The sequence below is a fragment of the Hermetia illucens genome, chromosome 1 (genome assembly GCF_905115235.1).
Source record: "Hermetia illucens chromosome 1, iHerIll2.2.curated.20191125, whole genome shotgun sequence".
In the NCBI taxonomy this organism is placed as follows: domain Eukaryota; kingdom Metazoa; phylum Arthropoda; class Insecta; order Diptera; family Stratiomyidae; genus Hermetia; species Hermetia illucens.
The window spans coordinates 14676859-14690414 of NC_051849.1; the positions used below are offsets into that span (position 1 = coordinate 14676859).

At 45.5% G+C, this 13556-nt stretch overlaps 1 protein-coding gene across 4 annotated transcripts in view; it reads right to left on the reverse strand.

Annotated features, from left to right (window-relative positions):
- Positions 1-13556, reverse strand: part of LOC119661584 (NACHT domain- and WD repeat-containing protein 1) — a 275579-nt gene that overhangs the window by 117630 nt on the left and 144393 nt on the right. For all 4 annotated transcript variants that reach the window (XM_038070985.1, XM_038070984.1, XM_038070986.1 and 1 more), the window contains exon 9: positions 10271-11171. In XM_038070985.1, the coding sequence (XP_037926913.1) occupies positions 10271-11171 (901 nt within the window). The remainder of the gene's footprint in view (positions 1-10270; positions 11172-13556) is intronic.

Consider the following 13556-nt stretch of genomic DNA (forward strand, 5'->3'; position numbering starts at 1 on the left):
TACTGGTTCCCCAATCTTTTCGAAGGTGTTTCGCGAAGAGAGTTCAATAATCTAATTAAATGAGGTATATGCAGACCTTCAAGCAGCTGTTGGTCATCTCCGATCCATTTGGTTCCCAGGCTTAGTGACAAATAGCGACCTTTTGGAGATTATGGATGCTCGAATGTTCAGATGATTCCGGACCGGTACCTCATTTCACTCGTCCAAGACTTTACGCATTACTTAGCAGATTGTCGTATTTTCTTCACTTTGGATCTCGCCAAGTTTTCCACAAAGCCCTGTACCTCCCGAAAATAGCCTATCTTTCAAACTTTCTGAGATGACAGGAACGACTTTTGTTATGTGCAATGCGACGCAAACCTTCCACAGATTCATTCACTCTATACCAGGAAGCTTGGACTTGTTTTTCGTCTACCAAGCCCGAGAATTTGGCACACCTTGAATGAATTTTCCAACATTTCCTTGAGAATGGTTTGGATTGAGCGCACGCTCCTCAACGACAGTAGCAAGGGTCCTCAGAATGCTCGCTCTCTCTAGCTTGAGCGGGAATCCTAGCGATATAAACTGAACACAGGATGTCCAGGCCTAAGCGAAGTAAGATGGCAGGACTCTGGAGAGTACTTCCCTCTCTCTTGCCGTGAATGGCAATGTGCTTTTGTACTCTGGAAAGCCAAGTGGAAGCAGGCCCGAATCCGGTGTCTTCTACTGCAAGGCGCGCTCTCTTGACTTGCGAGCCGGTTTCTAACAGACTGCTTACTGCAAGATTCCGGACCAGGTTAAGGAGCATCACAATTGTTCGTTGGTGCGTATCACCAGCGGAGACTTTCGATGTAGTTGAGAAGGATTTTTTCTAAGAGCAATTAAACGCAGTTCAGGGGAAGTTTCTTGAAGGCAACATTGTGACTGTTATGGGTGATCTGAATGCCAAGGTGGAATCTGACAACACCTTGCTTAGGCATGTGAAAGGAGAAGCACGGTCTAGGGGACCGTAACCATAATGTTGGGAACGTCGCGGATTTTTGCAATTTCTACCGCCTCGTCATTGGTGGCACATTGTTCGAGCATAAAGCATGGCATAAGGTTAGTTGGGTTTTAGCTGACCGACGCCGTACGGGATATCAGATCGATCACTTCGCGGTTACCAGTAAATTTAAAGATTTTCCCCTGGATGTGCCTAACAAAAGAGATGCTGACATCGGCCTGGAGATGGGTCCATCATCTAATGGTCGCCTAGGCTCGCTTGCGTTCGTCACTTTTCGCAGGGCTGGAGTGCGGCGACCCCCTAAGTTCAATATCGACCGCTTGTTTGACCCAGCTGTCGCTCGACAGTGAGAGAGCTATCTTGCTTATCGAAAGGTAGATAGACTGAATGTCCTGCCTGAGAATATCGATGAGCATTAGGCCACAATAAACAATTCTCTTTTCCAGTGTGCTACAGAAGTCGTCGGCGATCTCTCCAAGGGGCGTCATAAGATCTGGCTGACTGCGGAATCGTTGAAGCAGATCGACGAACGAAAGGGGTTGAAGGCTCTACTGACCGTTGCGATGACAGGCGTAATGCGCTTAAACTGCGATACCGAGAGAAAACCCGAGAAGTTCAGCGGAGAGTACGCGTGGCAAGAGGGAATTTGATATTGCGCTGGTCAAGGATGAGGAAGATGCCACAGATCGCATTGATTTCAGCTTGCATGTGGACCATCGAAAGATTTGGTTGGTTAATAGCTAAAATAAGCCTGGAACGCATTAAAGAACATCTCGAAAGCTTTATGGACAAAGAGCAGACTGGTTTCCGCTCCGGATCTTTCTGTATTGACCACATCAACACTGTACGGATCATTTTGGAACAGTGCGCGGAATTCAAATTTTCACTGCACCTGATTCTCATCAAAATCGAGAAAGCTTTTGATAGCATGAACAAGAAGTGTATTTGGAGTGCTCTACACAAGAGGGGTTTTCTGGAGAAACTAGTAGCTATTACCAGAGCGACATACGATGGCACATCATGTCACGTGCTGCATGTAGAATCTCGGAGAATTTTGAGGTCTAAAGCGAAGTCCGGCAAGGCTGCATCCTGTCATCGATATTATTTCTTTTTGTTATCGATGACGTTCTTCATGCTGCCTTGTCCGGAGGATGTGGAGAAATTCAATGGACGATGACGTCTGTCTTCAAACACCTCGGCTACGCTGATGACATTTGTTTGCTCTCTGACCGGGTCATGGACCTTGGCTAAATGGCTCTGGGTTTGGAAAGAAAGGCAAGTAGAATTGGATTGAAGATAAACACTAACAAAACCAAAGTTCTCAGTCTGACGGGTCATCGCACTCGCCCTATCTGCATCAATGGGTAAAGCATAGGAGGTGTCGTATGTCTAAGAAGCGTGGTTTCTGTGGACGGTGGCACCGAACTGGATCGCGCCCGACACATTAATAGCGCTTGATCCGCTCTCTGTGTTCTCTCTCTGTTGCTGTATGGAGGTAGCACATAGAAAGTGAGCTCCACTGTTACCCAAAAGTCCAAGCTTTCGTCAATACGTGGCTGCGTCGTATGATTGGAGTACGTTGGCTTGATTCAAACGAAGAACTTGCCGGTGCGCCGGCCTGGCACTCGTACACATTGTGATTGGAAGACGGAAGTGGCAGTGGATAGGTCACACATTAAGGAGAAGCGACTTCAGTAACAACTGGATATTGGAGCATAATCTGCGAGGAACCGCGGCCGAGTAGAAGGAAATGAGACGAACATCAAATTATATTATATTTCACTGAAAACCTAACCAAGTGAGGGATACTGTCTGATATTGCTACAACCTACAATCCTTTGCCTTCTAGCAATGATGGTAGTGACGAACCTATCGATGAAGAAGAGTTGGCAACCAGAAGTTAGCTGGGATGACCTTGTAGAACAATGGTGAAGATAAGAGCTGAAATCTATTCGTACACCACTTTGGATCTATTATACAAAGCGGGACCGGTGTAAGTTTCATGGTTTTTGTGATTCTTCGGAATGAGCATACATTGATCTATAGCAGGATAATAAGTAATTGCGGTAGAGTGCACGTATCTCTACTTTGTGAGCCCACTGGATTTCGCTTGCCTTTGAAAAATAAGTTCCAGTCTCCCCCAGACCGTCTCCAATCCCATTAGACTGTCCGATGACGTTGGAAACCGAGCTCTCAGAGCAGATTAGAACTGCATTATTTGACCCGCCCTTCCTCATACACAGCTAGATACTCTTGTCAGCGACTAGAAGGTTCGACGTCTGAATGCCGGGTTGCGCAAGATTTTACACTAAGCGAAATACTTTCATACGGGAAGCGGCTGGAATACATGGCATAGATCCTTTTTCGGAGATCTCTCAGCAGTTTCGGATTTGTATTTTGAGTCAGACTGCAGGCTCTCAAAAGCTGCCTCATCCTTCTGAGACACAGCGATTGCCAAAAAATTAACTCACCGTAGTTATCGTACTCCACAATCTCGAGGTCGGAAGCGAAGTGGAGCGCGGTAAACGCAACAGTAGCTGCGATACACTAAACGCTACAAGAGCCGGATTGAGCCGTGAAGCCGCAACGCACGCGTGACTTAATCGTCCTGATGTAAACCAGAGCCCTCCTCGCGAAGTGATAATAATGGTTTTAGTGGTTGATAATCCCACACAGTGCTGCAACCTGGCGTAGCAGCGTCTTTTTAAGATTTCCAACTCCATCCATCAAAAACAAAAACAAACAATTTTAACAGGGGTTTGGCTGATTATACCTAATTTCTAGCACTGGATGAAGTTCATAGCATCTATCGGGCTCCTTGTCTCAGAAGGAATCTTGGTACACATATAAAAAAAGTGATCCTTTTTTGAATGCTAATTCGTTGATTCTTTTATCATTTCAAATTCCTGTAAACTCCGTTTTGAAAATCAGCAAGTACTGAAATGTCCTTCAAGAGAAATAAACCTTCCGGTTGCCTTTAAAATTTACGAAAAAGTTTAGTCTATCTCAGTCATTCCAGTAATTTGCAGGATAATAATGTATAATTCGATATGACCGGATTTCCCCTGGAGTTTGCTTCCATGTCTGATACATACAAAGCTTTCAAGAATACTCTCCCATAATTTCATTCGTCACCACTGATGACGCTACCGTTCGGTATATTCTAATAATAACATTCGTCCTTGAGAGTCATCCCATATTATTCTCCTTGCCTTTTGCGTTCCTGTAATTTACCTTATACTGAATATGCCATTAACCCCTCCCCTTACCCTCTCGGTAAATCCCCAATCTTGACTGAAGGATATTTTTCGACTTTGCACAATAAATGGACATACATATTTCCTTTAGCCGGGGATTTGGGCTAATATCTCTTAATATTCATGTAAGATAGCTACATGGTCCTTGGTGAGTTGGCCATGCCAGACCAATGTATAGTGGGAGGATAAACTTGCTCGTTAGGTGGTTTGGAAGAAAATCTTTTAAATAGTGGAAGAATCCAATCATTAAGGACAGTAAATCATCTTTAAACTTTGGCAATCCTTGCTCTAAATAGATTGAAAGCGCGGAATCCTGGAACTGCGAATTCATTCAGCGACGTGGCCAGGAGCCACTTACGTGTGGCGCTAGTGGAAGGCAATTCCGCTAGCGACAAACTAATGCCGGAGATATTGGCCAGTGTTGACGTCAGACTATCGGAGATGGTCATCGAACATCTCTTGCATCCCAAAGGCGAACACGCGGGGTTCATCGCTTCCATTGGTTCCTTTCAGGTGGTACATGGGTTCCAGATTATAGCTTGCGAGAACCAATTCTCTAGAGTCTCGGTTCGTACGTCGCTAAGATTAGCGACGCCCGGGAGGGCGTAATACTCAAAGTTATCCCCTACGACATAGGAGACCGGCCGCTCGCATCTGGTTACCGACGATCCGCATGGATAAGGACAAACTCCTCCAATCCCTGCGCCTTTACAACCACAGAATTCCCATGGACGACTAGGTAGTTATCAAGGAGGAGGAATCCCAAACGAACAGCCAAACTTCCCTGCTCCATATAAACAGAGAGTGCCTGAAGGAACTGGAAATGGTGGATTATAAAGGTTCAGATTCAGGAACGCACGACTTGAAGCCAACCGACACCGGCAATTAGCTATTGGAGGAGATGAGGATCGACGGCCTTACGGGGACTGACACACCACTCACGCAAGCAGATCATGCTGAGGGTAACGCAGATAAATCTGCAGTATTCGAAATGTGCCTCTGCAAATCTACTTGTCTTCCTTCTAGAGGAAGACATCGATGTCGCACTAGTGCAGGAGCCTTGGATCTTGGATCGGAGACGACCGAAACATCAAAGGGAGCGGGCGGGAGCAGAGAACGTGTATATATTCTTAGGTTAGATGGCTCACGACCGATCAGCTCTGCTATAAAAACTGCAACATTTGGCGACCACCATAATAGTAAAGAAGGCTGACCTGTTGATAAGCTGCGATGCCAATACAAGGCAGCTCGGAAGTCAATGAAGGAGGTGAGCCATTCTTCGAGTTTATTATTAATAGAAGTCTATTGGTGTGCAACAGGGGTGGTACACCAAACTTCCGCGATGTTTGAGAGGTTATTGATATCACCCTACTGACCGACAATGAAATTGTTAGAGTGGAGAACTGGAGAGTGTCTAACCAGAGATCATCATCAGATCACAGTTGGATACTTTTGAGTATAGATCTCCAAACCTTTCACAGACCCCAGGAGGATCGACTGGACAAAGTCTGATCAAGTTATCAAGAACAAACTTTCCGGTGTGCAAGTAGGCAAGATCGACACGACAGACGAACTGGAGTCAAAGGCCAAGTCTTAGGAAAAGGCATTTGATATCGCCTTTAAAATCTTGTGCCCTGTTAAAAATAGCAAGAAGACACTGCCACCGTGGTGAAAAGAAGATCTTTCTAGCCTTAAGAAGTTGACCAGGGAGATCTTCAACATATGTCGGGATATGGTATAAATATTGCAAGCCTTACAAGGACTGCCTGAAGATGTACAAGTCGACCTTGAAGACTGTCAAGAGGTGGGTCCTGGTTGGACTAAGCGCCAGGACATTGGAAGCACTAGCGAGACGACAAGGCACATGGAGTTTGTGCTTACTGCACTGTGCCATAGTGCCTGAGCCTTTCGGCTGTACCCCCCTACCTTTCGGGATGGCTTGTTTTCTGGCTTTGCCAGTTGGTAGATTTTTTTTTTAGAGAGCGTTCTTACATGTCCCTTAACGGGGGTTGCAACTCTAGATTGTCGACGTATTTAACACCACAACCACCTTGAGTCCAACACCAATATTGAGATCACCGCTAGGGTGCGAAACGGCCATACTCAACCCCGAGCTACGCGTAGATTTCTTTGCATCTAGTGCGATCACCCATTTGCCAGCCTTTAGGCTATTCTCTTAGGTTAAGGAAACACATTTCCGAACATAAAGTGGACTCATTGCCTCCAATAACAGTAGCAGGCAATGCTCGTTTCGCTTCATTGGCCCCTCATTCATTCGCAACTTCCAATTCTCTTCACACTAAAACCTTTGAAGCCTTTTTAGTTTCAAGCACTTCCTTGTAGAAATGATTAAATGCGGGAGAGTCATTTTCCCTCATCAGCTCCTCAAGGGAAACCGGCCATTTCCCAAGGTATGTCGCTTATCTTCGTCTGTAGGACATTCAAATAGCACACTTAGTGCAGTCTTTTCCTCCTCGGAGTCGCAGTCACTGCTTCTGTTCAATCAAAATTGAGGTAATTTGCTTTTAAGGTCCCCGTATCCCGTAAGAAATTGACTTACATAATGGTTAATATGAAGCCATTTCATTTTCACTCTCTTTGCAAGATCTTGGGACTATCACATTTCCTCTGCCATTTCTTACAAATGCAACTCTCAGCTTCTTCCTTTCTTTTCTTCCCTCAGACAGATTCTTGTTGAAGACCTCTCCTTCAACCTTGAATGTAACTCTCTTTCTAAGCTTATAGGAAAAGTGTCTCTCAATTGCCGCAAGCTTTATCGGTAGCGCACCAGCTACTACAGACTGGGCATCCGTTGAGACAGTCCGGTATACTCCTGTTACTCTCATGAGTGCCATTCGTTGGGCAGATCTAATTGGTCCAATATTTGTGTCGCTCCTGAGTGGTGCCCACCCTACCGCTACATGCGTTAGGACGGGTATCGACAATCCTCTATATATGATGATCTCGGGCCTATAACCAAGGCCCCAATCAGCGTTAGTCAGTCCAACGAGGTTGCTGAATATCCTTTTGGCTTTGCCCGCTGTCTCCATCATATGTCGGCGATGATTTGTTGTGTTAGCTTCAACAGGATTCATTATCATTATTGACGACGCAACAACTGGTATCCAGTCTAGGCCTGCCTTAATAAGAAACTCCGGTTTTGCGCCGAGGTCCACCAATTCGATAACGCTATCGCGTAGGTGCTTCGAGCAAGATTTCCGATGTGTGATTGATTCCTGTTCTCAATGAGGGTGAGGATGTCATCCGCATACGCAGTCGGAGTAATTTCCGCTGTAACATCGGATATCCTATTTATCAGTCCATCAAACACAAGATTTCAGAGACTTGGTCCAAGTATGGATCCCTGTGGGCAACTTTTGGTGATCATTTTCTCTTCCCTCGGAAAATGTTCCTCTATTGATATCCTCCGATTTTGAAGGTAGCTGTAGGTGAGCCCATACAGTGCAGGCGCACACCCCCTCCCCTCGAGATCTTTTAGCACGGTTGGCCACCATAGGTAGTCAAAGGCTCCTTCAATATCAAAGGCAAACATACGACTTGTCGGTGTCCCGCAGAATACGGTTCACTTCGAAAATGGCATCCTCAGTGCCTATCCCCCTGCGGAATCCATATTGACGTTGGGCAACACGAGGCCCGCTCGTCAGTAGTAGGTCGAGCCGATTCAAAACAAGGCTTCCCAGCAATTTACCCGCTGCATGTAGCAGACATATAGGCCAGTAAGACTTTACTTCTTCCCCGTCTTTACTCCCTTCTTTGTAAATGGCTCTGACTGAGCCAACTTTTCATATGTCAAGGAAGACTTTCTCTTTGAGGCTTTGATTATACATGGACAGCATCTCTTGAGGGACTACCAAAGTCGCAACTTTAAGATTTCAACCTCAATCTGATTTGCTCCTGGTGCTTTCCCATTTGGGAAGCGGTTAGCCACGTTTAGCAGCTCCGTTATTTCCAATGGCAGTTCACTTCCTACACTTTCTCTTTCGTTCTCACTACGGTGTTTCGGAGATCTCTTGATAGATGGCCTGGGGGCACGTTGTCTTTCGTGTCCATTTCCAGCACTTCATCAGGGAAGAATCCATCCAGCATGGCTCTTACAGTGTCTACCCAATCTGATGTTTTCCCTCCCACAAGGTTAAGGGGTTCTTCTCTACGGAGCCTCCACTTGGCTGACCTATATGCAATTCCCCATAGATTTTCGTTCCCAACTTCAGAAACCAACTTCCTCCAACCTTGTTGCTTGGACTAATGAAGCTTGTCCTTATTTGCTTTACGAGAAAGCCTAAATTTATGCAGTTTAGCGTTCCAATTGGCAGTATCCCTAGCCTTCTGGAGCTTTCTTATCGCCCTATTGAACATCTTTTTAGTTTGGAAATTGAACACCCCCCCCCCCAGCGAGGCATATTTCCGCTCCGTATTCTTTTCCGTGGAACCGCTAGGCGAACTTTTCAGCTCTAATCCTGCAATCCATAGTAGCTCTCTTTCTCTCCACTGTGCTCCTCAGCTCTCGTTTGAATTTTCCCTACTTGACACTCTTGGTGTTAAATTTCAACCTTTTACTGGGTCGCACAGGGCGCATTTCATCTTTATGTAGAGTAATTTCTATAACTCTATGATCGCTGGATGTAAGGCTGTCTACCACCCTCCACCCTCCACTTCTTTATCGATCTGGTAGCTAAGCCCGGCGTTATTCACTAGGCATAGTAAGATTCTATCCAAGGAAGAGCGCCAGCGAAGAGGATTGTAAGCCAGAGCCTTGCTTGGAGGGTATGCAGTCACTCCAGCCATGCGAGGCTATCAAATCAGTAATTACTGAGGGTAAGATCGGTCAGGTCTGTAACAGGCTTCTCCGCATATAAATCTCCGGATCCAGGTTGCATAATGGCAGTCATGCTACAGAAGAAGTAGGAAAGGGTTGTGCCGTGGCTTGTCGAGATCTACCGGAACTGTATGTCTTTGAGATACGTTCCACAATCTTTGAGACGCGCATGAGAGGTTTTCATACCGAAAGCGAGCAGACACAGCCATGATTTCGCGAAGAACTTTGGACAAATTAGCCTCATCTCTTTCGTATTGAAGATCCTAAAGCACGTCTTGAACATCTACTTAAGGACGATTATGGAGAGAACGCCTTTTCTAAGTCCCAGCATGCCTACCTCAAGGGCAAATCTACAGAAACCGCTCTCCACGAGATAATTGGCACGATTAAGCAGTCACCGCAGTACAAGCAGTATGCTCTGGCTGCCTTCCTGAATATAGAGGGAACATTGAACAACGTTAGTACCTACGCTATCAAGGAAGAGTTGACCAGTATTATAGTGATTGATTATAGTGATGGACGAAACGACGACTTAGTGATGTTAGTGTCAGGGATGTTTCCGGGGCAGAGTGGAAGACCGACGGTGTGTTGCAAGGCTATGACACAGCATTCTTCACCGACGAATCAAAGATGGTCTGTGGAATCGGTGGGGACTTTCTCGAATACACACTATGTATCCGAGCCTTATGGTCTCCCAGGTTCCGCCAGTGTATTTCAAGCGAAAGTATTGGCGATACTGGAAGCCTGTTGATGCGTAGGGCATGATCCGAGTCCCAAGTGTAACATAACCATTCTGGCTGACAGCCAAGCGGCCATTAAGGCTGGTGGCAGATAGGAAAGTGCAGAAATGCGCTGAACCGTCTGGGTAGCACACTGAAGGTCATCCTTTCTTGGGTTTCTGGTCATAGGGACATAGAGGGGAGTGAGGGAATCTACTCGCACTACCTAACAGCCGCTGACTTTAGATGGCTCACCATCACCATGTCGTCACACTCGGCATGACCTATAATTTGCATTGTCGAGGCTGCGGAGAGGAGGGGAAAACCCTGAGGCACTTCTTTTGCAATTGCCCAGTTTTAGCTAGAGTCAGGCAACGGATACTTGGTAAACCATTCTTTGGGGGCTTCAGAGAGATTTTTTAGCTGGGTAGGAACAATTTCGTTGAAAAACTCGTAACATAATTAGGAAACTTACTCATTTCATTTCGAATTCTTCTAAACGTTGAAAAATTGAAATTTCCCTCGCTGGTGTCAATCATCGCGTCGTAATTTTCAGTTGGCATTAACAATTCTAGAAGCTCCGTTTCAGTCAGTCCAAATTCCGTGCACGTCATGTAGGAAGCGAATCTCCCTATTCCCTTTCGTCCATATTTCTCCTCTAATTCGTTAAAGGTCTGCTCAACCAGTTCCGTGAATGGTACGTTGTTATCAAGCATCTTTAATTCCGTCTTGTTAATGTCCTGCGATAAATCGAAGAGGAATTCTCCACTTTTGAATCGATCCTTCTGGATAGGAGTTAGCTTGAGCTGATCTATCGGTATCGTCGTCGAGCACACAATAAAGACATTCCACGGTAAGCTAATTGGCAACCAGGACAAAGCGGCCACATTGTCACAATCCAAAGGATTCAACTTGTGCAGGTCATCAATAAAAAGGAAGAGAACTTCGTTGTTAAGGTCCTCGCAACGCTTCTGCAAAGTCTGAAACCAATTATTTATGTAGAGCGGATCGAACGATGCGTCTTTCGGCAAGTATCCTTCGGGAATGTTGAAAATAATTGATATCTGCTGGCATATGACCCGTAGAAGTTCCAAGTTGTATCCGGAACGTGGGGTGGCGGAAGCGAAGCGGATGACCCGATGCACTTTGCTATATCCAAACCAGTCAGGCACCTTCGAGTACAGTTCAGCGATGAGGGTACTCTTGCCTGTCCCGTGGCCACCATGAATAAAGAATGGAGCATGTCGACTTCCGTTCTTGAAATGTAGCATGATACTATTACGTAAGCGTTCCGGGATGCTGGATGAAATTAGACTTTTCGAATTAAGATGCTCGTTGAGAAATCGCAAGTGGGTCGAATGTTCGTGAAATATTTCCTGGAAATAGAGATACGGAGAAAATCAGATATGATAATAAATTTCGTTATGAAATACTTTCAATTTGCCGAAAAGAATGAGAGTCCTTTTCACATAGTAATGAGATTCTTCCCAATCTGTTGAAGGATTATTGGAAATCTTCAAATTTACCAAAGCAGACTAATATAAATTTCAATATCCGGAAATGATGCGGAGTTAAGGACTAGAATGAATGATTTAAAGTATTGGCCAGCTGAAAGTACTTTTAAGGAAGGAACTGAAAGGATATTTATTGCACGTGTCCCAGGTGATTCAATCGATTTTTTTTCCGAATTTGAACCCCTGGAAGCGACAAATCCTTTTATTTTATTGACCAGGTTTTATGCGTCCTGTTCACTCTTTTGTAAAGCTTATGGTATCCTTACAGTTTCTCCATTCTCGTTGTGATTATTTTTTCTCCCATTTAGTTTTCTATGACACCATATTTCACTTTCATTATCATCACCCTTAATGCGACACTGGAATAGCACTTGCTCAAGAGCCTTGCGTACACCGGAGGCAGGGTAGATTGCCACCGCTGAACCGCAGGCCCTTTCGGCCTCATGTCGCCCGAACGGGCTCTAAATGAACGTCGCCTCGCTGCTTAAAGAGCCGAAATTCTGGCCTATATCAGAAGCAAAGCCAACTCAGCTTTGTCACCTCTCTCATGTGTGAAGCTGACGAAGGATGGCTCTCCTGACCGAGTGATAGCTTCCTTCAAAGTGACATATCTCCACGATTTCGATGCTATCGTCCAATCTTTGGGCGACACGAAGTCTTCGCTAAGCCTTATCAGAGGACTAAGCTTTGTGAAAACTTCTGGTCCGCCCGCCAGCCTTGCCGATCTTAAATGATTCTGACTGCTTTACACTCTCTTATAAAAATGTATGGCATCTAAGGACCAAGCAGTCGGATTTCAAACTGTCTGCCTTAGCATTTTAGATTCCGAGCTCCTCGAAGGTTACTCTGTCTTTCGTTGTGCCCCGCATCGCTTGGCAAGACAGCCGGCGGAGGTGCCCTAATACCAGTTAAGTCCCCTCTCCGTGCCGAAACCATCTTTTTTTCACTTCCTTTGATCCTCTGTAGCAACTTGAATCTTTCCATGCTCTCCAGGCCCATTACTCCCGGCCTTCCCTCCCTCCCTAATTATGATACTCCACCTTTCCCTTCTTCTCTCCACTTTCATGAACACCTGTGCCGCCCTCCAGTCTAATATTTCTAGAAACCACTTACATCGCACTCTTGACTTTGTCCTCTCTAACCTTTCTATGCGTTGCCTTTCCCTCTTCCCTCTTTTCCTAAGTGCTTATGCTCTTACCCCGTCTGGTTCTCCACTGAAGTCCACAAAAAACTTTGTCAAAAACACAGTCCGAGGAGGAAGTTCCTGCTTTTAAGAATCTATGCAGACTCAGTTTTTTTCAAATCTCTGCATTCCTCGGTCCAATCCTTAATACGTAAGTCCAGTAAAGAGTATTTGACCGGTGTTGAAAATTCACTAAAGCACGGAAACCTTAAACTTTTCTGCTCCTACATTCGCAACTCCCGCTGCCCTGCCCAGTTATCTCCTCCGTTCATTAAATTCTCTGGTTTCTCAGCTAACTCCTCCCAACTATCTTGTGATTTAATCTGCTGCTACTTTTCCTCAGTCCCCTAGTTCCTCCTCCTTCCTCCGAATTCCTCCAGACAGTGGTTGTAGCCTGCCCCGCATCGCCTACCATGCCCCTTTTTACCCCTCTCCTTGTCGAGTGCTTCATTGGCAAACTTGATTCCAATGTCGAATCTGGCTACGATGGTCTTCCAAACCTCTTTTTGCTCAAAAGGAGTAAGTCCATCTCTCTTCCCCTACCTGTTATTTTCAACAAAAGCCTCGAAGAGAATCATTTTTTGGGCTACTGTCCACACTCTCGTCTCTAAACGTTCCCGTACCACTTGTTTAATGGTTTGCTTTTTGCTTTTCCAACCGATCCTGCCACGCCTCTTTTGACGGCTGGACTGTTTCCCCTCCTCCTTGGGCGTCCCACAGGGATCTACTCTGGGCCATTTGCTATTTTTATTTTTTATTAACGACCTTCCTCCTCCCTCCTTACTTGTCTCTGGTTGCTCTATGCAGACGACCTTAAGCTGTTTTTCGCTCTATCGTCACCTATGGACTGTGTTTCCCTTCAATCTAACCTAGGCACTCTGGTTCGTTGGTGCTCGACTAATGGTGTAGCACTAAATGTCAGAAAGTGTCACTCTATTTGCTACTCCTTAAAATCCTCAACCACTTCTTCTTCCTACTCTCTTAACGGACATTCCTTATCCTGTTTAAGTTCCACTCAAGACTTCGGAGTCACTTTCGACAATAAGCTCCGCTCTGACACCCAT